This window comes from Nesoenas mayeri, assembly GCF_963082525.1.
Source record: "Nesoenas mayeri genome assembly, chromosome: 23".
NCBI lineage: Eukaryota > Metazoa > Chordata > Aves > Columbiformes > Columbidae > Nesoenas > Nesoenas mayeri.
In genome coordinates, this window is record NC_137574.1 from 5,718,158 (window position 1) to 5,738,943 (window position 20,786).

The window sequence follows — 20,786 nt, forward strand, 5'->3', positions numbered from 1 at the left end:
GAGGGGTTAGAAGGGGGTGGTCAGTAGGTCAGAGAGGTTCTCCTGCCCCTCTGCTCTGCCCTGGGGAGACCACACCTGGAATCTTGTGTCCAGCTGTGGCCCCTCAGTTCCAGCAGGACAGGGAACTGCTGCAGAGAGTCCAGCGCAGCCACCAAGATGCTGCAGGGAGTGGAGCATCTCCCGTGTGAGGAAAGGCTGAGGGAGCTGGGGCTCTGGAGCTGGACAAGAGGACACTGAGGGGGGACTCATTCATGTTTACAGATATATAAAGGGTGAGTGTCAGGAGGATGGAGCCAGGCTCTGCTGGTGACAACCAGTGACAGGACAAGGGGCAATGGGTGCAAACTGGAACACAGGAGGTTCCACTGAAAGATGAGAAGCAACTTGTTGGGGGTGAGGGTGTCAGAGCCTGGCCCAGGCTGCCCAGGGGGTTGTGGAGTCTCCTTCTGTGCAGACATTCCAACCCGCCTGGACACCTTCCTGTGTAACCTCATCTGGGTGTTCCTGCTCCATGGGGGGATTGCACTGGATGAGCTTTCCAGGTCCCTTCCAACCCCTGACATTCTGGGATTCTGTGAAATCAAGTGTCAGGACAAAAATCAGGCAGAGTCCCCGTCCTTTCAACTCGCACCAGCAGCGAGTTAAGCGGGACCCCCCTCCAATCACTTATTTTAGCTGGAATTCATGGAAGCAGTGAATGAAAGTGCTCGCAACCAGCAAATTTCACACCAGCTGAATCCAGATTTTGCAATTGTTTCTTCCAAATGGCTTGTTATTTTTAAAGCACTCTGTAAATGTTTCATCTCTCCTACTTTTCAAAGATGCTGCACGTGTGCAAAACGCAGACACAAATCCATGGCACTTGAAAATTTGAGTTCAAGCACTTATAAGCACCTCTGTGTGGAAAAGGTCTGAATTACATTCCTTCAATGAGCGTTAACTTTACTTTTTATGCTTGATATGTTTTTAACTAAGTTCTGAAATAGATGAGTTTCTGTGCTGATTAAAATCTGATGTTCGGAGGTCCCGAGTGCCGCCAGCTCACGTCAAACACCGCTCACAGTCACTGGAAAACGCCACCGCTCACAAAAATAGTTAAACATTTTCAAGTAGAAGCAACATTCAGCTTTCCAGTTTACCTCCAGTTCATTGAGCCTCTGGATCCTTGGTGTAAAGTGAAGCTTATCAACATCACATGCAAATGGAGGCTGCCAGTCCTGGAAAAAACAGAAGAGCTTCATCAAAAGACCAGGAAGATAATGGAAAATTCTCTATATGCCGGTCTATATGTTGAGGCCCAAAGCATGAAGAGGTCTCTGCGGCTTCCAGACCCTCCTCAGGCCTAAATGTCACAGTATGTGCCACCCTGCACGCACCCATCAGCCACCCCATCCCACCCGCTGTGGTGAGCTCTGGGTCCACCCTCCCCAGGGGGGCAGCTGAAGGTGCAGAACAGGCCACAGACCCCACCTCACGACCCAGGTCTGTTGCCAAATGAGAATCGCACAACAGCTGAGGGACAGTGAGAGCAGAATCCCAGGAAGAGCTGCTGCTCTGCAAGTCAACACTGTTGGCTCATGTTCAACTTGGTCAATGACAAGTTGAACATGAGCCAACAGTGTCCCTGGAGCCAAGAGGGCCCCGTGTCCTGGTGCACCCAGCACAGCACGGCCAGCGGGCAGGGAGGGATTGTCCCGCTCTGCTCTGCGCTGGGGCGGCCTCACCTGCAGCATTCACTGTGTGCAGGGCTGGGACACAGGGGAAAAGGAGATAAAGCTGCTGCAGAGTGTCCAGAGGAGGCTGCGAAGCTGGTGAAGGTTTGGAGGGGAAGCCGGATGAGCAGCGGCTGCAGTCCCTGGGTTTGCTCAGCTGGAGCAGAGCAGCCTGAGGGCAGAGCTCATGGGCTGCAGGTTCCTCAGCAGGAGCAGGAGGGGCAGGGTGAGCTCTGCTCTGGGACAGTGACAGAGCCCAGGGAATGGCAGCAGATGTGCCAGGGGGGGCAGTGGGACATGAGGAAAAGGTTCTTCACCCAGAGGTGCTGGACACTGAACAGGCTCCCCAGGGAGGTGTCACAGCCCAACCTGACAGTGTTCAAGAAGAGACTGGACAACGTCCTCAGACACACGGGGTGACCTGTGGGGTGTCCTGTGCAGGGACAGCAGTTGGACTCCATGATCCTGGTGGGTCCCTCCCAGCTCAGGACACTCTCTGATTCTAAGTCAATCCACCCAGAACCTTAACTGGAAATAACAGCAACTCAGTTCCAACTCAGACAGGATGCCATTTGTGTCAGCAAATTCACATTGGTACCACGCAAAAAACCAAAGTTGCATAAACCCTGATCCAAACTGTAGCGCCCGTCTCCATCCACAAGACTAACGTTGGTAGCAGAGGCTTTACATTCACAAAGGACAAACGCAGCGGTTAGTGTTCACAAATACTCGTCTCCAAAACAAACAGCAACTGCACTAAAACCATTTTTTAGAAACCTTATTTTCTGAATTCCTTGTTTGCAAACATTCAGGAACAGCTGGAATATGACCAATTAAAACCAAGATTACTACCTTGACAAAATACCTGCAACCGGTAGCGTTATTTATAAATAACCACCAGAAAGCAATTTTATCTTTTACATCTCTGCCATCTATCACATGCCATTGGTTTGCCAATACGCAGCTTCACTAAACCAAATTAGATTTGATTTAAACTTGACAGTCATTTATTACATATAAAGCCACCTTATTATCACTAATTACAGAATAAAGATAACGTGCATCAGAGCTACTGAGAATGGAGTAAGAGAAGAGCTTTCTACCAGGAAAAAGAACGTTTCCTCAGCACCTGCGGACTAGGGCGACTTCAATAAGAGCAGCGCCACAGGCAGAATACTTGTTATTTTAGCAGATTTGCAAAGCAATTATCTTACATATGAACAGCCAGGCTGAATTCCGGATTATGGGAACCCCACCATGTCAGTAGAGCAAGCCCATGGGGAACCAGGTACGGTCACAACAAGATGCAAGAGTCACCGAGAGCACAGAAAACCCGAACAGCGAAGAGCGACATCAACCTGCGTGTTTCATCAAACACACATTGACTAATCCAGACCTCTAAATTACCAATAAAAGAGAAGCTTTTTGATCCTATAAGACATTTTCAGCACATCAAAACTCAACGAGGCCAGGTTGAAATGAAGATTTGAACTGGAAATTAGATGAGAATAGGAGGGTTGTGATGACAAGTTATCAAGAGGATAGTCAATCCTCAACCAGCGCTTCTCAATCTTTTCTGTTCTTTTAACCACAAGACTAAGACTGGTGTCCAACAGCATGACGTTATTAAACTAACTAGGTAAAGCTAACCCTACATTTTTGTTTGCCAGGCCATCAAATTCAATGAAAATTGCAAATCTGATGAAGAAAACATTTGATGTTTTTTGCCAGTGTCCTGATATCTGATGGCCCCCAAAGTACAACGAGAAACATGAGTGGGAGCATTCAGGGCAAGATTTAAGTATTGTACTTCATGCCAGCACATCTGACTTCCAAGCTGAACCGACTGGTCACATCATCAGGCACAAGTCTGGGGGACAGAAGATGGGCGACCAAAGCAGGTGAGGACACAGTGGAAATGACACACAGAACACCCAGGGGACATCATGGGAACCAAATTAAACTGCCGAAGGGAGAGCTGTGAGATCCCAAGTGCTTTGCTGAGGCTGAGAGGGCAAATGAAAACAAAGAGGCATGTGCTGAGTGATGGCTTAGCTCAGTAATTAGCCAAGGTTGTCTGCAGGTGGGCAACGCTTCACCCTAAACCAGGATCCTGTAATGAGTACAAGGAACAGGAATATGAGGGGCAAGAATTCATCTCACACTCATAAAGAAATAAAGACATAAGGGTCCCCAGGACAGACGCAGACCTCAGAGCCGCTGCTAGAAAGCAGCCTGTCTTTAGACAAGACAGAAGCCAAGGTTGTCCTCTCCGCTTACAAAAGCAAATGAAGTTGTTTATGTGCGTTATCTTACAAAAATACCTCGTTCACAACATGGTGCACCAAAAACATACTACTCCACAATTTACTGATTAGCTCCAGCCATCTCCTGTTTATTATTGACAGGGGCATGTTTTGGGAAATAAGGCTGAGAGAGTTGGGGTGTTCAGCTGGAGAAGAGAAGCTACAGGAAGACCTTATTGCAGCCTTTGTGGACTTAAAAGGGGGTGATAGGAAATAGGGGGACAGACTTTCGAGCAGGGGCTGTTGCCATAGGACAAGGGGTGATGGTTTAAACTAAAGGAGGGAGATTCAGGCTGGACATGAGGAAGGAATTGTTGTCCCTGAGGCTGGTGAGAGCCTGGCCCAGGTTGGCCAGAGAGGTGGTGGATGAACCATCCCTGGAGACATCCCAGGCCAGGCTGGACGGGGCTCTGAGCAACCTGAGCTGGTGCAGATGTCCCTGTCATGGCAGGGGAGGCACTGGGGGAGCTGGGAAGGTCCCTCTAACCCAAACTATTCTATGATTCTATTAAATTATTGGCTTTTTTGGCCAAAGACACTTGCTCTAGCAAAGCACTAGTTTTCCAGTTGATCAGAAGAAGTAACACAACCCCAGACAACACCAGCTTCCAGCACAGGTATTTTCTACGCCTTGCAGTTTAAGTTTAATGATACTGAATGAACATTAAACACACTAGAAGACTTCGATGGCACGTCGGCTGCTTCGCAAAGAGCAGCTTTGGAAACTCGATCTATTCAATACAGGACTTTCAGCAGACGGTTTTTCAATCTATCAGGCAGACGGGTCCATCAACTATAAACACAAATTTAACAGCCTTAAAAGCATTTCATTTTGAGCCAGGAGAAAGTCATTGCAAGAACTTTTGTGGAGATCCGGTAAATTGACTTAATGAGGGGTAACGCTGGATTTCATCTGTTTTTTGACGTTTTTAAGCAGGTAGAGCCGAGGAAAACTCATGCTATATATTATAGAATAGGTCATATTAGATCATTATAACAAGACTTGTGACTTCAGAAACACACGACTGCATATCCCATTTATCACAAACCTGTTCCATACGACATTAGACAGTTACAGAGCCATTCACCATTTGGAGAAATTACAGCACATCTAGTAAACAGGCCACCCTATCACTGATTCATTTTCAAGTCACAAATGGTTCTTTATGGAGCATCTGAACTACTCAAAATTGATATAACCAACGAGAATAGTATTTCTCATCTTATATTCCAGAGAATGGCAAATTCCTCAATTCCTAAACAAGATGCTTTCAACTTCTCATCAATAAGCATATTATTTCCCCAACAAAATCTTGCATACATCATGAAGCACAACTTACTAAGGTAAATGCGATGTGCACTGAACGCAGCATTAAGAGAGGCGTGTTTTGAAATCAATGCCTTTATCCACCTTGCGGTTGCACCACAAGAGGGAGCTGGTCATGCCAAGGCTAATTCTGCAAGTCTGATCTGCACCGTGAGTGTTGCAGTGGAAGAGAAGAGCTCGCACAAACCAGCCCAACGGCCCCGCCACTCTGTATTTGTGTCTGGGGAATCTGTGAGAACAGACATTCCCACTTGCAAGGTCCTCAAACCTGAATTTCCAAAACAACCCAGGAGTTTTTACACCACTCAGACTCATCTGAGCTGACTTTGTTGCTTTCTGTTGTCCATACATGATTGTTTGAAGCCTGCAAGACACACACAAAACGATTTGCCTGCGTTAGCGTGCATTTGTTAACCAGACCTAGCAGAATAAACCTGAACACCAACCCACGCCAAAGATGAGTCTGGTATCAACATTTCAAACTTTGCTATAAACTTTGTAGATGAATTGAGCTGTGCACAGAATCCCGGAATGTCAGGGGTTGGAAGGGCCCTGGAAAGCTCATCCAGTGCAATCCCCCCATGGAGCAGGAACACCCAGATGAGGTTACACAGGAAGGTGTCCAGGCGGGTTGGAATGTCTGCACAGAAGGAGACTCCACAACCCCCTGGGCAGCCTGGGCCAGGCTCTGACACCCTCACCCCCAACAAGTTGCTTCTCATCTTTCAGTGGAACCTCCTGTGTTCCAGTTTGCACCCATTGCCCCTTGTCCTGTCACTGGTTGTCACCAGCAGAGCCTGGCTCCATCCTCCTGACACTCACCCTTTATATATCTGTAAACATGAATGAGTCCCCCCTCAGTGTCCTCTTGTCCAGCTCCAGAGCCCCAGCTCCCTCAGCCTTTCCTCACACGGGAGATGCTCCACTCCCTTCAGCATCCTCGTTCCCTTCGGTGCATCTTCGTGCAGGAGGCATACATCAAGAATCACAGCAATATTTCAAGTAGTAACGCAAATTACAAAGGGTCAGGAGAACTATTTCTGTACCAGTTTGATATTCCTCCTTCCGGATTTGTTGCTACAGGGATCCCAGCCTGCAGAGAATTTCAGCTGGTAAACCTTGCTCCTCATCCAAACTCACTCTCTAATTAAAATTTAACCACCCCCACCCCCTTGAAATGAAGCGAAGAAATTACCCCATCTCTGGGAAGCTGTTCTACAAGTTGGTTGGCTTTGACTTTTTCTTCTCCTTATCCCCATTTCACTTTTAAGCAAATATCTTGTTTACTGTCCAAGCAGCTATTGATGAAAGCTTCCTGCGAGCAACGTTTCAAGACATTTTTCAACAAACAAATACTATTTTCTTCTCTTTACAGCACCAGCTTTTCAGCCCCGCAAATAAAGACTTTCCTCAGGCTCTTTTCTGAAACCTCTCCTATTTTTTTCCACCAGCTTTTGAAAACTGCGAGTAGCATTTGAGTTGCAATCCCTCCGATGGCAGCCACAAAAAAGGATGTCACTTCCATTCTTTTGCTAGACAGCGTCTCATAGTAAGATCCAAAAGAATATCTTAGCGATTCTTGCCAGGGAAACACATATTCATTCAGTTAACTCGAGCGATTCCCCGCTCCCCAGGATGCCCACCCTGCGAGCGTGACCTACATTCTTTGTTCGCCGATCTCTGATCTCGCTGGCGAAGGTGTGAGGTGATTGCTGATCCGGAGGGAGGGAGCGGACGTTGACTCACGAGGTCCCTTTCAGTCGCGCGGTTTTACGACTCCATTAAAAACCCCACTCGAATGAAAGTCGGGTGGCAGGATGGGATGCGCAGCACCGTTTATCGCCCCGGCCATGTCAGTGGGTCAGCCACAAAGCTCCCTGTGGAACGGGAGGTAATCCCTCCCTGACCCTGTTACAAGGCTGCCATTAGTTGGTAACTCCAGGCAGCCTCGTCTGTGGAGACACCGGCTTTGCTTGGGCATTCTGAGTGTAGGCGATTTTTCCAACAAAAACACTGAATTCCTCCTTGCTAAGAAGGGGCCCTGGGTGCTGCAACATACCCGACACACAGAACTCTTCGATAATGTAAGCTTGGCTGAATATTTCTCATTTGAGACAAAATTGAGCTCCGTTATGTACTGCAGACTAGCAAAGGAGAACACAACCAGAAATCAACGGCAGCCAAGGACGAGCTTGTGATGGGAATCACCTCTCTGCATCCCAGTGTTTCTGTGCCAGCTCCAAACTTGGAGACAAACAAAAGCTCAGGTGAACTGGAGATGATTCTCAAGCATCGGGGCCAGCTGCTCCTTGGCACCCGACAGCAGAGTACGGGAACTATCCACAGGGTTTGAACATCAATACAAAGCAGACAGCAGGGGATCCATACAGCACACACCAGCCTTCTCTGCATGGACGGGCCTGCACGCACAGAACAGGTACAGAGGCTCTGGCAGCACCAGGCAACAACAAGCAACGTAGCGGCAGCACCGCAGCCGGCTAGGGATGCAGCGGGGTCACTGCAGCCGGCTGGGGATGCAGCGGGGTCACCGCAGCCGGCTGGGGATGCAGCGGGGTCACCGCAGTGGCGGAGCCAAGATCCCCAATTCGGTGCAGAGACCTTGAGCTGGCAGCTGAGCATCCCCCGTCCCGCGGCCAGACCCGGCTTTCAAACCTACACGTTAATCCCAACCTAACTCGGATTAAGAAAAGATCCGAATTTAACAGCCATCCCAGAAGAGACGCAGAGCGGCACGGGCGATGCTGCCGGCTCTGTCCATCCATGGGCTCTGTCCATCCATGGGCTCTGTCCATCCATGGGCTCTGTCCGTCTGCAGCTGTGGAGCCTTCGCTCACCAGGGCTCTACCGGGACCCCCCGTGGCTTCGGCTGCTGCTCCCACAACACCCTCCACTCGTGCTGCTGGGCTTCATTTTCACTTGTAAAGCACCTATTTTGAGTGAAGAGCATTTACTGACACAGGCTGGATGATCCCAGAAGTTGTCTCTGGTCTCCCAAAAGCACACACAGCATCACCCTGATAGAAGTCAGTAATTTGGGCTGGAGAGAAGCCCCATCCAAATGGATGCACAGACATAAATCAGCGCCATTCACTGGCAGCTTTAGTTTCAACGCTGGGGAAGGGAGTTGTATTGAACCTCTAATTTCAGCTTTTAGCTGATTGAGACTGTTTATCTGGGATTAAACAAACAAAAATCTGCCAAAACTCCCCAAACCTGCTGCTACTATTGCCACGCATGGAGAGTTCCAGACTAAATTGCTGCACGTGGATGAGGTTCATAGGGACATGGTTTAGTGACAGTGTTGGGTTAACAGCTGGACTTGATGATCTTAAAGATCTTTTCTAACCAAAATGATTCTATGATCTTAAACTTTCAATGAGCTTAACAGAGTGTCAAAAACCCCTCCCTGGAAGAGGCCAAGCCGAGGATGGGGACATTCTCACCATCCTCTAAGCAAGCTCCAATATTCCAGCGTTTCCCAAGCGCAGGAACATTGCCCAGGTGACCACGCCGCACAGTGGGAAAATACTGCTCCTTTTGCCTATTTTCCTACTAACGAACGATCAGAGACCATTAAATATCCGACTATGAATTTACCTCATTTCATCGCACAAACCCTGTACTGAACACAACAAATTCTTCATTTCAAATAAACATTTTCTGCTGAGCTTCAGGGACTGATCTATTTTTCTTCCCAAGGATTTGACAACGTGTGAAGAGGAACCTCAGCACTAAGACACCTCTTGCCATAAACCCACCCATTCCTGAGCCAAGGGGCAAATTCCCCATCACACTTTAGGTTTTTTCCTCCTGATCACGCTCCCAATTAAGTCCCTGTGCCCGTGTGTCCAAGTGAACCCGCTGGTGCTGACCAGGACCCAGCGGCTTCAGCGCTTCTCATTGAGACCGACACAAGATGCTGTACCCAGGATTTTCTCCACTTTTGTAGTGTAATTGAGATCTCTCTGTTTCACAGAATCCCAGAGTGTCAGGGGTTGAAGGGCCCTGGAAAGCTCATCCAGTGCAATCCCCCCATGGAGCAGGAACACCCAGATGAGGTTACACAGGAAGGTGTCCAGGCGGGTTGGAATGTCTGCACAGAAGGAGACTCCACAACCCCCCTGGGCAGCCTGGGCCAGGCTCTGACACCCTCACCCCAACAAGTTTCTTCTCAAATTTAAGTGGAACCTCCTGTGTTCCAGTTTGAACCCATTGCCCCTTGTCCTATCACTGGTTGTCACCCAGAAGAGCCTGGCTCCATCCTCCTGACACTCACCCTTTAGATATCTGTAAACATGAATGAGTCCCCGCTCAGTGTCCTCTTGTCCAGCTCCAGAGCCCCAGCTCCCTCAGCCTTTCCTCACACGGGAGATGCTCCACTCCCTGCAGCATCTTGGTGGCTGCGCTGGACTCTCTGCAGCAGTTCCCTGTCCTGCTGGAACTGAGGGGCCACAACTGGACACAAGATTCCAGGTGTGGTCTCCCCAGGGCAGAGCAGAGGGGCAGGAGAACCTCTCTGACCTACTGACCACCCCTTCTAATCTGCCTGTTACCAAATCAAACAGATCATCACAATCCGCTTCCTGGACAATTCTCTGTGTTAATTCCTGGTTTAGCCAGGGATGTTTTAAAACTCCAACTCCAGAACCCTCAAAGCTGCTTCAAAAGAGAACTGGTTTTAGTCCATAGTTTAATGAAGGGGTTTGAGGTTGGGTTTTGTTTTCTTGCCATAAAAATGAAAATAAATCAAGCAGCTGAATGAACAGCCAGAGCAGACGCTGCTTAAACCAACATTGCTCCTGAAAACACGTCCCTGGAGCAGCAGCTTCGGTTCTCCGGTGCCCTTTGCCTTCTCACCACTTGAGTTTTGTTCAGGTTACATTTTACAAAATTCCTTCTTTCACGTGCAAAACTCTCCTGACACTTGTGACGCTTCTCCGCACCCTCTCTAGATGTCCAATCCTTTTAAAAATCCTCCAGCAGTATTCTGAACGTTCCCAGTTTCACCTAAGCATCCGTGCCACCACCACACAGGTTTCCGCAAGGATCCACAGTTCTTTTCCTACGATCCATCCCACTCTAATATTGACTCAGGCTCCTTTGTTTCTAAATGCAAAACCTCACACTGGGTTCTAGTGAAGCGATTACTGTTCTATAACACGCACTATTTATCGGGCAATCGGGATCCCACGCGATCTAGCTGGAACAACTCCTTTTGTTCTTCTAATGAAAAGTAGATACTCTTGGCTTGAGGTTGCAAAAGGAACGTTTCCTTCATTACAAATCCTCATTAATAGTTGAAATAATTTGTGATGGATCAATTTTGCACAATAATTATTAAAATTAGAATACTGAAGCACGCTCAATTTATAGATCTCGGACCATGACAACACAACCGACTTTACCAAATACACCGACTTTCTAATCTTAAGTTGTCAGGCAGACCTAAGGGGACTTGGAGGCCTTGACTGTACTTCACCACGTTCCCATTATTTAAAGCAATGAAATTGAGCCTGAATTATCTCCGTTTTCTTGTGTGGCCATGGGAGAATTCCAATGCTTCTGGTGTCTTGTACAACATTGTGTATTTTGCAATGGATTAAGATGCTAAGCAAGGTTTAAGTAATTGTTGTTAGCTACTTCTTCAGAGCAGCAAAACAACTACAGAACGAGGCAAAACGAGAAGTTCATTCTCAAGAAAAATGTGCTCAAGGTCTATTAACTCCCTACTTCAAACAACGATACCGTTCTCAAGCAATTCCTCACTTCATTCCTCCCAAGGCCCCCAACAACGTGCAGAGTGGCCGTACAACCCCCCGGAGCACAAGGACACCGCTCGACACGCCAAGTTCTGGAACAAACCACTGATCCACATCACCACCTAAAGAAAGATCCTAATAAAGGATGTTTTCAGTTCACAGAAGAAAATTCTATGGACAACACAGCGCGCGAAGGGCTGTAAACAAACTGTACAGCATCCGCTTCCCTGCATCCACCTCCCACCGTTGGTTCAGCAGCAGAGCCCACGGATCTCTAATTAACGTGGCGCATTAAGGACCAGAAGTGGCGGCCACTGGTAAAGCCCGATGTCTTATCTCGATGCTTTGCTGCCAATGGGAACATCCACTCAGGCTCAAGACCGTTCACAAAAAGCCTCTGCTTTGCTGTTCCATGTCATTAAAAGTGTGAGGGAAGATGGTTATTGTGACACCCTCTACCAGACAGGGACCCACAGTCACCCAAATCACAGCAAAACCAAGTCACCAGTGACCAGTGGAACAAACCAAACTGGAAGGAAAAGGTAAAAAGCTTATGGAGCACTCAAATGGAAACTGCTACGCAGAAATTACACCTCAGGTTATATTCCCGAATGGTCTTTCATCCCGTGAACCTGCAACCGCCACTAAGGATCCGTTGTCTTCCACCCAAACGTCTACAGACCCTCAGGTGCCTCTACACACCCAAGAGAAACCATCACAAACGTGGTTTTCTCCAGGGTTACCTGGTGTCCAACTATTACCAGCAGAAAGGCACCAGCCAAAAAGCCAACACTGGTTTCAGAGAGCAGAGCTCTCCTCTTCACGGGCCGCTGCTGACCCACCAACGCCAGCTCAGCACTAATGACCTCTTCATGGGCACAAATTCATCAGCTGATAATGAACCGGCAGAGTTTAAGCTACAATAACGCCAGCCCAACAATCAAATGTTTAATTGCCTTTTGGGCAGTTCACGGTGCTGCCGACCTGCTCACCGGCACGTCACTCGCAAAAGCTCCACTTGGACGCACCAAGACTCCAAACCTCGGTCAGCGCTCCGCGTTGGAACACGCATTGTTTTGGGAAGAGGTCGGTAGAGTTCACAGTTCACAGGATTATAAACTACACAGAAAAGAACAACAACTGAATATGCATTGCGTCTGCCGTGTTCAGGAGGAAGGGCAGGAACTACGTCAACTCCCCGGCTGTTGCTGGTGGGGTGGAAGGGCTCCCTCTATGCCGGTGAACCAACAACTGCGCCTGCACAGTCACCCCAGCGCTGAGCCGGGCGGGTGAGCCGCGGGAGCTGAGCTCCCAGCCAACCCAGGCCCCAATAACCATGGGGTGCTCAGCCCTCAGCAGCTCCGAGCGTTTCCATCCTGCTTCTAGATACATTCAATCTCATAAATACACAGCTATTAGCTCTTTAGGAAGTGAGGATGAGGGTGCCAAAAACTGACTTGTAATAAGTAATTCATTCCTTAGGAGAGCTGTTCATTTATGAGTCTCTAACAGATAATACAGCCTACAAGAAACCTTTATTCTAGTGTTTTGGCTTTCTGCGCAGGCAGCCAAGAAACACAGGTGAGATTATTTGTTTCAAACAGATCACAAAAGAAAATACCTCTATAAAAATTCTGTTCTGCTCGCAGTTGCTGAAATACTGCTGATAATACACAACCCCAAAGGATCATTCGACTCAAAAATATTACATAAGTTTATTGTTGGCTGTATAATGAAAACCATCTTACCCCCTTAACTGTGTCAGCATCTGCATGAAAGGGGGCACTGGCATTTTCTACCTAGACAGAAATTGAAGAGCGTTCCTGTGTGTTCCCAGCACTGCAAGCCGGGACTCTTCCTCCAGAGCACAGAAACACCTTCCCCTCCAATGAGAATCACATCTTTCAATCCGCTACAAACATTTCTATCACCTCAGAGAGCACAAGCTACTCCTCTTTTAACTCGGAAGGAAAAGGATGGTTACCAACGGGAGTCCCGATAACCACCAATACACAAACCCGAGGAGCGTGTGCTTCCCAACATCACTTCTCCGAACTCAAAGTCTCGCTCGCAAAACTTAAGTCTGTGGCAATGTTTTGGCAGCTTCACCTCCCGCTGGATGAGCCGGGAGGCTCTGAGCTGCCCTTCGGCGTCTGGTCGCTGCCATCGCGGTGGCTCCCTGGAGCCAGCTGCGCCACCCCGACCTGCACCACCCTCCGCTCGCAGAAAGAGCGATTTGCTCCAAAGGAAGGTGAATCACATACTCTTGTTCGTGAGGTTTTTACTCTAGGAAGCCCCTCTCCTCACCAGTGCGGTGGTTTATCGCTTTAAGAGAACTAACAATTATGACTACACAAACTATCTCTGTGCTATTTCTCAGCAAATTGAGTCGGCCAACAAAAGAAAATCAGCTTTCACACCCCACTTTTGAGCTCACACCACCATCCGTAGCGATGATGATGATGGAGAAGAAGGCTTATTACTCTTCCCACTGTGTGTTGCATTCTAAAATGGTGGCCATGTCTGTCTGGGCTTCAGCTCGCAAAAGGCACCAGCCCAACTCGCAGCTGCGGAGTTTGCTGGTGTCCGACCGGAGGGAACGGTGCCCGTGTCACCCCGGGCAGGCCCGGGGAGCCCCGCGGGGCCGGGGGGGCCGCTCCCCGCAGCCCCAGCACGGTCACAATGCCAACATGGAGGGCAACACCCCGCAGCTGCCTCCTGCGGGGCTCGGCCCGGCCCCCGCTCCCCCGGCCCCGCTCCGGCCAACTCCTAACTTTCGGGGCCGGAGGAGCGGGAGGCCGGGCCGGGGAGCGCGGGGAGGCCGGCTCAGTCCCGCTCGCACCCTGCGGCCGCTCCGGCTACTTTCCTGCCGGGCAACTCCGGCACTTGGAGCGACTTTGCGGGAGAGGCCGGGCCGGCAGCCGCCCCCCCCCCGGCTCCGCGCCCCCCGGCCCAGGGGCGCTGAAACTTCAGAGCGGCGGAGGAGGCGGCGCCGCCTGCCCAGGGGTCACCGAAGCGCCCCGGGGGCAGCGGAGCGGCCGCCGGGCTGAGAGGGGGAAGGGGCGGGTGGTCGGCGGTGCGGGCCGGGCCGGGCCGCCACACAAAGGCCGTTCCCCGGCGGCGCCATGCGGGCACTCACCGGCGGCGGCCGCACCTTGCAGATGCCGGTCTGCTCGGCGATGGGCCGGATCTTGTGGATGAAGGCGAAGGGGTCGGCGAACTCCTCCCAGCTGGGCTCGAAGACGGGGCACTCGGGCGGGGGCAGGAACTCGGCCATGGCCCGGGCCAGGGGCCGCTCGCCGCCGCCGCCGCTCCGAACAATCCTCGAACAGCCGCCGAGCGCCGCTGGAACGGGCCGTGCACCTCCGCCGGGGAGAGGGGCTGGGGGGGCGGGGGGGGGCAAAGAGCTAGCGAGAGAAAAAGAGTCCGCCCCGGCCTGGGCGGGGGGAGGGGGCGGTGGCCGCCCCGGCCTGGGCGGGGGGAGGGGGCGGTGGCCGCCCCGCCCCGTCACGCGCCTTTGTGAGGGGGCGTCGGGGCCAGACCCCGGGAAGCGTTCGGTGCCGCCGGGCCGGGCCGCGCTGCCCTGTCCGTGGGCCTGCGGCGGGCACGGGCTGGCGGCGCTTCCCCCCGCTGGCCAGGCCGCAGCCGCTGGGCCGCCCTCAGGCCGTTGCCCGAGCTCGGCGCTGAGAGGCCCGTAGGGACCGAGGCCTCGGGAGGGCCGCTCGCTGACGGCTCCCGGGAGCCCGCCTGGCCGGGCCGGGCCTCGGCCCCGCGCACCCCCCGCTCCGGGACCCCCACACGGGCGCCTTTGTGCGCAGCCCAGCGCCTCAGGCCCGCCCGGCCCCTCTGGTGGCCGCTCCCCCCAGCACCGCTGGTTCGGGGAGGCCCCTCGCTGCTGGGCCGCCCCCGCCCCCGGGCAGCACCGCTCCCAGCGGCGCGGGCCGCTCTTCACGCACTCGCGGGCCGCAGCGCCCGGGGCCGCTCAACGGCCGCAGCGTCGGCGGCTGCACATGGGCCGCCGGCCCCTCGCAGCTCTGTTTACATGCGCGGAGGAATCCGCCACAGCTGACAGCCACCGCCGGCCGGCGCTTCTTTTTTTAAAGAGCCTCTCCGCTCGCCGCCATTGGCTGCGCCGCCGGCGCGTCACGGGGGGGCGGGGCCACGGGGCTCCGCGCGCCCGCATTGTCTGGGCCCGGCCCCGCGCGGCCGCCGCGAGCCCCGGGCGGCCCCGGGCCCTTTGTCCCGCGGGGGGGCCGGGCCGGGCCCATTGTCCTCCCGCCGCCCGGGGGGAGCGGAGAGCCCGTCCCACAGCCCCGGGGGGGCTCCCCCGCCGTTAACGGGGACACGGGGGCTCCCCTAGGGGAACACAGCGGGGGGACACGCTGAGGTGTCGCTCCTCCGTTCACCGGGTCGGCGGGCGCCCCCCCCCCTTCCCCCCCCCCCGCCCCGCGGGCTCCCGGTGCGGCGCCCCCGCCCCCCTGTGGCGCTGGGGGAGGGGCGGCCCCGCCGCCGCAGCCGCCGCCGCACGTAGCGCACGTGCGTGCCCGGGAGGCCCCGCCCACCCGCCATTTGCCGCAGATGGGGGGGGGGGAGGAGGAGACACGAGTGGGGGACACATGGGGGGACACCGGGACCTCCGGCGGGTTCCGGGGACACCCGAGGGGCTCAGGGCATAAACCACCTTGTTATTGCTGGAAATCTCTGCACGCACCGGAACCCTCCAATTACATTACAATTCTCAACTTTTAAGACAAATGCACAACGCTCGTGTGGCAATTTTTAATAAAACCGCACTTAACGACCTAAAATTTTGAACAAAACGAGGGATGTTCACTAATTCGTGAATAAAGTGGTTGAAAAACTCAAAACACACACCAGCAGCTGGTGGTTCCGAGTCCCGTGGGCGGTTTAACCCCTCGGAAGCTGCTGCCGCTCGCAAACGCAGCGTGAACGTCCATCGGGTCCGTGTGATGCAGGCGAACGGTGTCTGCACAAAACGTTCGGAGGCAGGAGGAAGGGGCTGGGGGTCGGAACTGCCGCTCGCCCTTAGAATAAGTAAGAAGTTATGTATAGAGAGTTCACTGCCGATTTAAGACAATGAGCCTTATTCTCTGGAGAATGTGGGACACCCATCATATGGGAGAGACCTTGAGGTGCTGGAGCGATTGAGAGAAGGGACCGGAGGTGGTGAGGGGCTGGAGCACAAGTGTGATGGAGCGGCTGAGGGACCTGGGGGTTCAGCTGGAGAACAGGAGCTGAGGGGAGACCTTCTGATCTCTGAACTGCCTGAAAGGAGCTTGGAGCCAGGGGGGTCGGGCTCTGCTCCCCAGGAACAAGTGCCAGGAGCAGAGGAAACGGCCTCAAGTTGCACCAGGGGAGGTTGAGGTTGGATCTGGGAACAATTTCTTCCCCAAAGGGCTGTGGGGCATTGGAACAGGCTGCCCAGGGCAGTGCTGGAGTCACCATCCCTGAAGGGCTGGACAGACGGACATGAGGTTCTCAGGACATGGGGCAGTGCTGGGGTGGGGAACAGTTGGACTCGATCTTGCATGCCTCTTCCAACCAAAACAATTCTGTGAGAATCTGGGTACACAATGGGTGTCAGCACCAAGAGCCAAGCTCCGCTCACAGTCTCGCCCGTGCAGGGACAGGCCAGTCCTAGGGCTCGCACCACAGCATCACAGAGCAGTTTGGGTTGGAGGGACCTTCCCAGCTCCCCCAGTGCCCCCCCTGCCATGACAGGGACATCTGCACCAGCTCAGGGTGCTCAGAGCCCCGTCCAGCCTGGCCTGGGATGTCTCCAGGGATGGTTCAGCCACCACCTCTCTGGCCAACCTGGGCCAGGCTCTCACCACCCTCAGGGCCACAATTCCTTCCTCATGTCCAGCCTGAATCTCCCTCTTTTAGTTTAAAACCATCACCCCTTGTCCTGTCGCAACAGCCCCTGCTCAAAAGTCTGTCCCCAACTTTCTTATGGGCCCCTTTTAAGTCTGGAAAGGCCACACTAAGGTCTCCCCGGAGCTTCTCTTCTCCAGCTGAACACCCCAACTCTCTCACCTGTCCCCAGCAGAGCTGTTCCAGCCTCGGGTCATTCCTGTGGCTCCTCTGGCCCCTCTCAGCAGCTCCATGTATGTCCTGTGCTGAGGACCCAGCGCTGCAGGGGGGTCTCACTCGGGTCAGGTTTTCGGGGTTCCCAGAGCACTGCAGATTCCTCAGCCATTGGGAGCATCTCAGCCATCCCTGAGCTCTAAGAGGCTCCTGCCTTTTCCTTTGCTGAATTGTATCTATAGTCGACAAGCAAACGAACCCACTTCCTTGTACAAAAGCAGTAGCGAGTTTAGACAAATCTCAAGCCATATATATAAAAATACACCATATCTATTTTCCACTTTCATTTTACACCAGACCCTCCAGCATAAATCACCTAATACCACAATCTGGAGAGTGAACTAAGCTGCTTAATCACTTTGGAACAGCTGCTCTGCATCACATCAGAACTCCAGGGTCTCTGGCGCAAAGGAGAACACTGGGCAACGCTCTTTCTGTGACTCCGCCTGAGAGTTTCTCTAAGAGTTTCAAGGATGCTTAAACACTTTTTGGTAACGTGTTTTTGGTAACGACTCCCTGAGGCCTCGTTCTGCCCGAGTTTAGCAGGACTGTTCCTGCTGATACAGCCACATACAAAGGCCTCCCATGGGAGTCTGATGGAAAAACACTCAAGACACAGACACTTTACCTGGGAAGTTATGATGGAGGAGACAAAGTGCTCACTACAGCGTTCTAAAGGTGAGCAGAGCAGGGAGATAAAGAGCCAGGGATGACAAGCAGGTGCCTGAAAGGGAGGGCAAGTGACTCAGGTCTGGATAAGACAGATTTAAGGTGAGCAGGAAGCCCCGGAGGGTCTGCACACCCCATCGGGCATCTTGTCTTTGCACCTTGCTGCCTGCTAATGGAAACGCTCCATCCACACAAACGCGTTTGCTCGCTGCCCGCTCTCGTGTCCCCTTCCTGCCGCAACATCCGCAGTGTTTGTTGTGTTGGGGGATTAACGCGGCACAGCACTGCCTGGCTTGGAAATCAGCGGCTCCGGATACCGTGGTGAATTCCCCAAGTATTACAAGCAGCGCAAACTGCAGAAGGGAGATTGCACCTGGTTGGAATGAGAACGCAGACATTCCTCCTTTGTGGTTCAGCTGACTGTCATTAATTAAAACCTTTCATTAGATAGGCTTTCTCCAAGCCGGTTATATTTGTTCGCAGGGAGCAGAATTCGCGCGTTCGCTGCAGGTGGGTGTTCTCCCCACGGGACAGCAGCTGCAGGCACCCGGACATCCGGGCGCAGGCTGGCTGAGCCGTGCCGGCGCTGCAGCCCCGCCGGGCGCTGCTCACCACGCTGGGGATGTTTCCTCAGCAGCTCCTCCCTTCTCGCTCAATGTGCCTCATCCCACAAGCGCAGCGGAGCACTGTCCATCTCATTCACTGTCCCTTCGCGCACAGCTCGCTTCATGTACCATCTGTTTGCAGGGAGTCCCAGCAACCTGTAGAGATATTAGCTCGTCCTATTTGGTGTTTCCTCAGATGGGAACCATACTGAACGTTGCTGCCCTGCTGCAGAGCCGGCGTCTGCATGGAGCACTTTGTTCACCAGGCCTACGTTGACTCATATACCCAATTCAGACCCTGCAAAGATTCATATTTTGCCTTTTCATGTACATGCCCATGCGATCCCTAGACCACTTTTCCTTTTGAGACAGAGGCTGATAACTGGAATTACTCTCTTTGAACTGGATAAGGCGGCTTTAATTCAAATTGATCCTCGGTAACTTGGAACCGCAACCCATCTGTTCCCAGGCCCTCGCTGCGGATCCCAGCACAGAGAGCGCATCTTCCATCCCAGCGGCCGCGAACCTCTGCGGTTTAATCCTGTCGCACAGCAAGAGCTTTCACTGGTGCTGGTTGCACCAGCCTGGGACAACAGGAACATCGAGAGGAGCTTTGGAAAAGAGCAGACACAAGGTATCTGCACTTTGGGTACTCTGGGTACCCTCCCGGGGGGTCTGCAATCAGCCATTCTTAAAAGATGCTAATATTACACAAGCTTCACTCCAGAATGACCTAGAAGCGAACCAGGGGGATCCTGCCCATGAGAGTCCAGGTTTTAGACCATCATGTGCAGAGAAAGCATCAAATATGGAATTAACAGTCAGGGTTTTTACAAGTCACAGATAAGTGAAACTCCATTGAAGTCAAAGCACTCATTTAATCAGCAGAGACAGGCCTAATTAAAATACTACGTGTTCTGATGGTCACAATACAGGGCAGGGAGGGAAATACGCTGAGCCGCTCAGCTCTTTAAGAAAATAGGTTCCTGGGAACAAACAGAATCTCTGACAGATCACACCAAACCAGTTTTCCTGGGCAAACAGCAGCCTGCACCAGCCTGCACAGCAGCTTGACTTTCATCACCAAGGCCAGAATAGGGCTTTACATCTTCCAGAGATGCTGGTGCATGTCAGTCCTTGAGAACAAGGACTGTTGGTAGAGCTGCCGCAGTCTCAGGTCCTGGTTAGAAATATTCTGGATACACCAGGCTATGGGCATTTTATAAGCACAGCTTCTGGCTCGCAGGCATCATAGTGATTCTTGCTTTGATGCGACATACCCAGACTGTCTTATTGTGTCCTGAGCCTCAGCAGAAGCGTTGCGAGATGCACCATTGGGTGCTTTGCTGGCAACTTTAGCTACGAGAGGAACTTTGGTTTCAACTCATAGATCCCCGGTGTCTTCCCGCTTTCCCCCAGGAGCCGCTGCCCCGCTCTGTGTCTCCGTGACGCCTCCGGCACCGCGGGGAAGCCTCGCAAGCACCGCGAGCTCTTAACTCTTCCAACTGCCAAAGATGTCAGCGACAGGAAACCGTGAGAGGGGCCGTGCCGGGGGGTGCAGGAAACCTGAGCCTGGCTTGCGGGCTGGAACCCAGCGGAGGACGGAAACCCCACAGCTGCGTACGGCACCGCGCGGGGCTGCATCAACAGACAGGTAGAAACAGCTGGCGAGCATGTGGGGGACTAAAATATCACACCTCTGCTCAAACACAGACAGCCCCCTGCAGTCGTGCAACTGCCTCCAGCGTTACTTTATTAATAAGTTCTTCAAAGCCCATACTCTGTCATTAGCTGCTATTAAAGGTTTAGTAAAGCCTTACTCCGAATCCTCGGCCAGACTGCCGCACGGACCAGGATAAGCAAACCACAGCCGTAGGAAGCACAGGACGGCGCAGCCGAGGTGCCGTTTCACACGCTCCACTCTGGGGCGGCTGCTGACTCACGCTCAACAAATTTGGGTTGTGCCTCCTTGCTCTTCGGCATTGCTAATGGCAAATGGTGCAGAACCTGCTCCGGGCAGGACGTGCACAGGGTGGGATCCATCCAGTGGAGTGTGGAGGCCGACGAGGGACCGGTCATCGATGGAGCACTTGGCGAGGCTTTAAGGTTCAGTATCCTAAAGCAGGTGTCTAAAATAGGTCAGAGTAACCCTTATTTCTTTGCATTGTACAGGGAGCCTTGAGTTCAGCACCAGAGCTCCATGCTTGGGAAAGCGAACCCCGCTCTGAAGCCCCGGCAACACAACAGAGCGATGTGGGAAATACACCTTGCCACGATGC

General features: G+C 52.6%; 1 protein-coding gene across 2 annotated transcripts in view; it reads right to left on the bottom strand.

Annotated features, from left to right (window-relative positions):
* Positions 1–14,452, bottom strand: part of KDM5B (lysine demethylase 5B) — a 57,767-nt gene extending 43,315 nt beyond the window's left edge. For both annotated transcript variants that reach the window (XM_080358378.1, XM_080358377.1), the window contains exons 1-2: positions 14,265–14,452; positions 1,140–1,217 (exon numbers count right to left, since the gene is read on the bottom strand). In XM_080358378.1, the coding sequence (XP_080214504.1) occupies positions 1,140–1,217; positions 14,265–14,402 (216 nt within the window). In that variant the 5' untranslated portion in view covers positions 14,403–14,452. The remainder of the gene's footprint in view (positions 1–1,139; positions 1,218–14,264) is intronic.
* Positions 14,453–20,786: the final 6,334 nt, after the last annotated feature.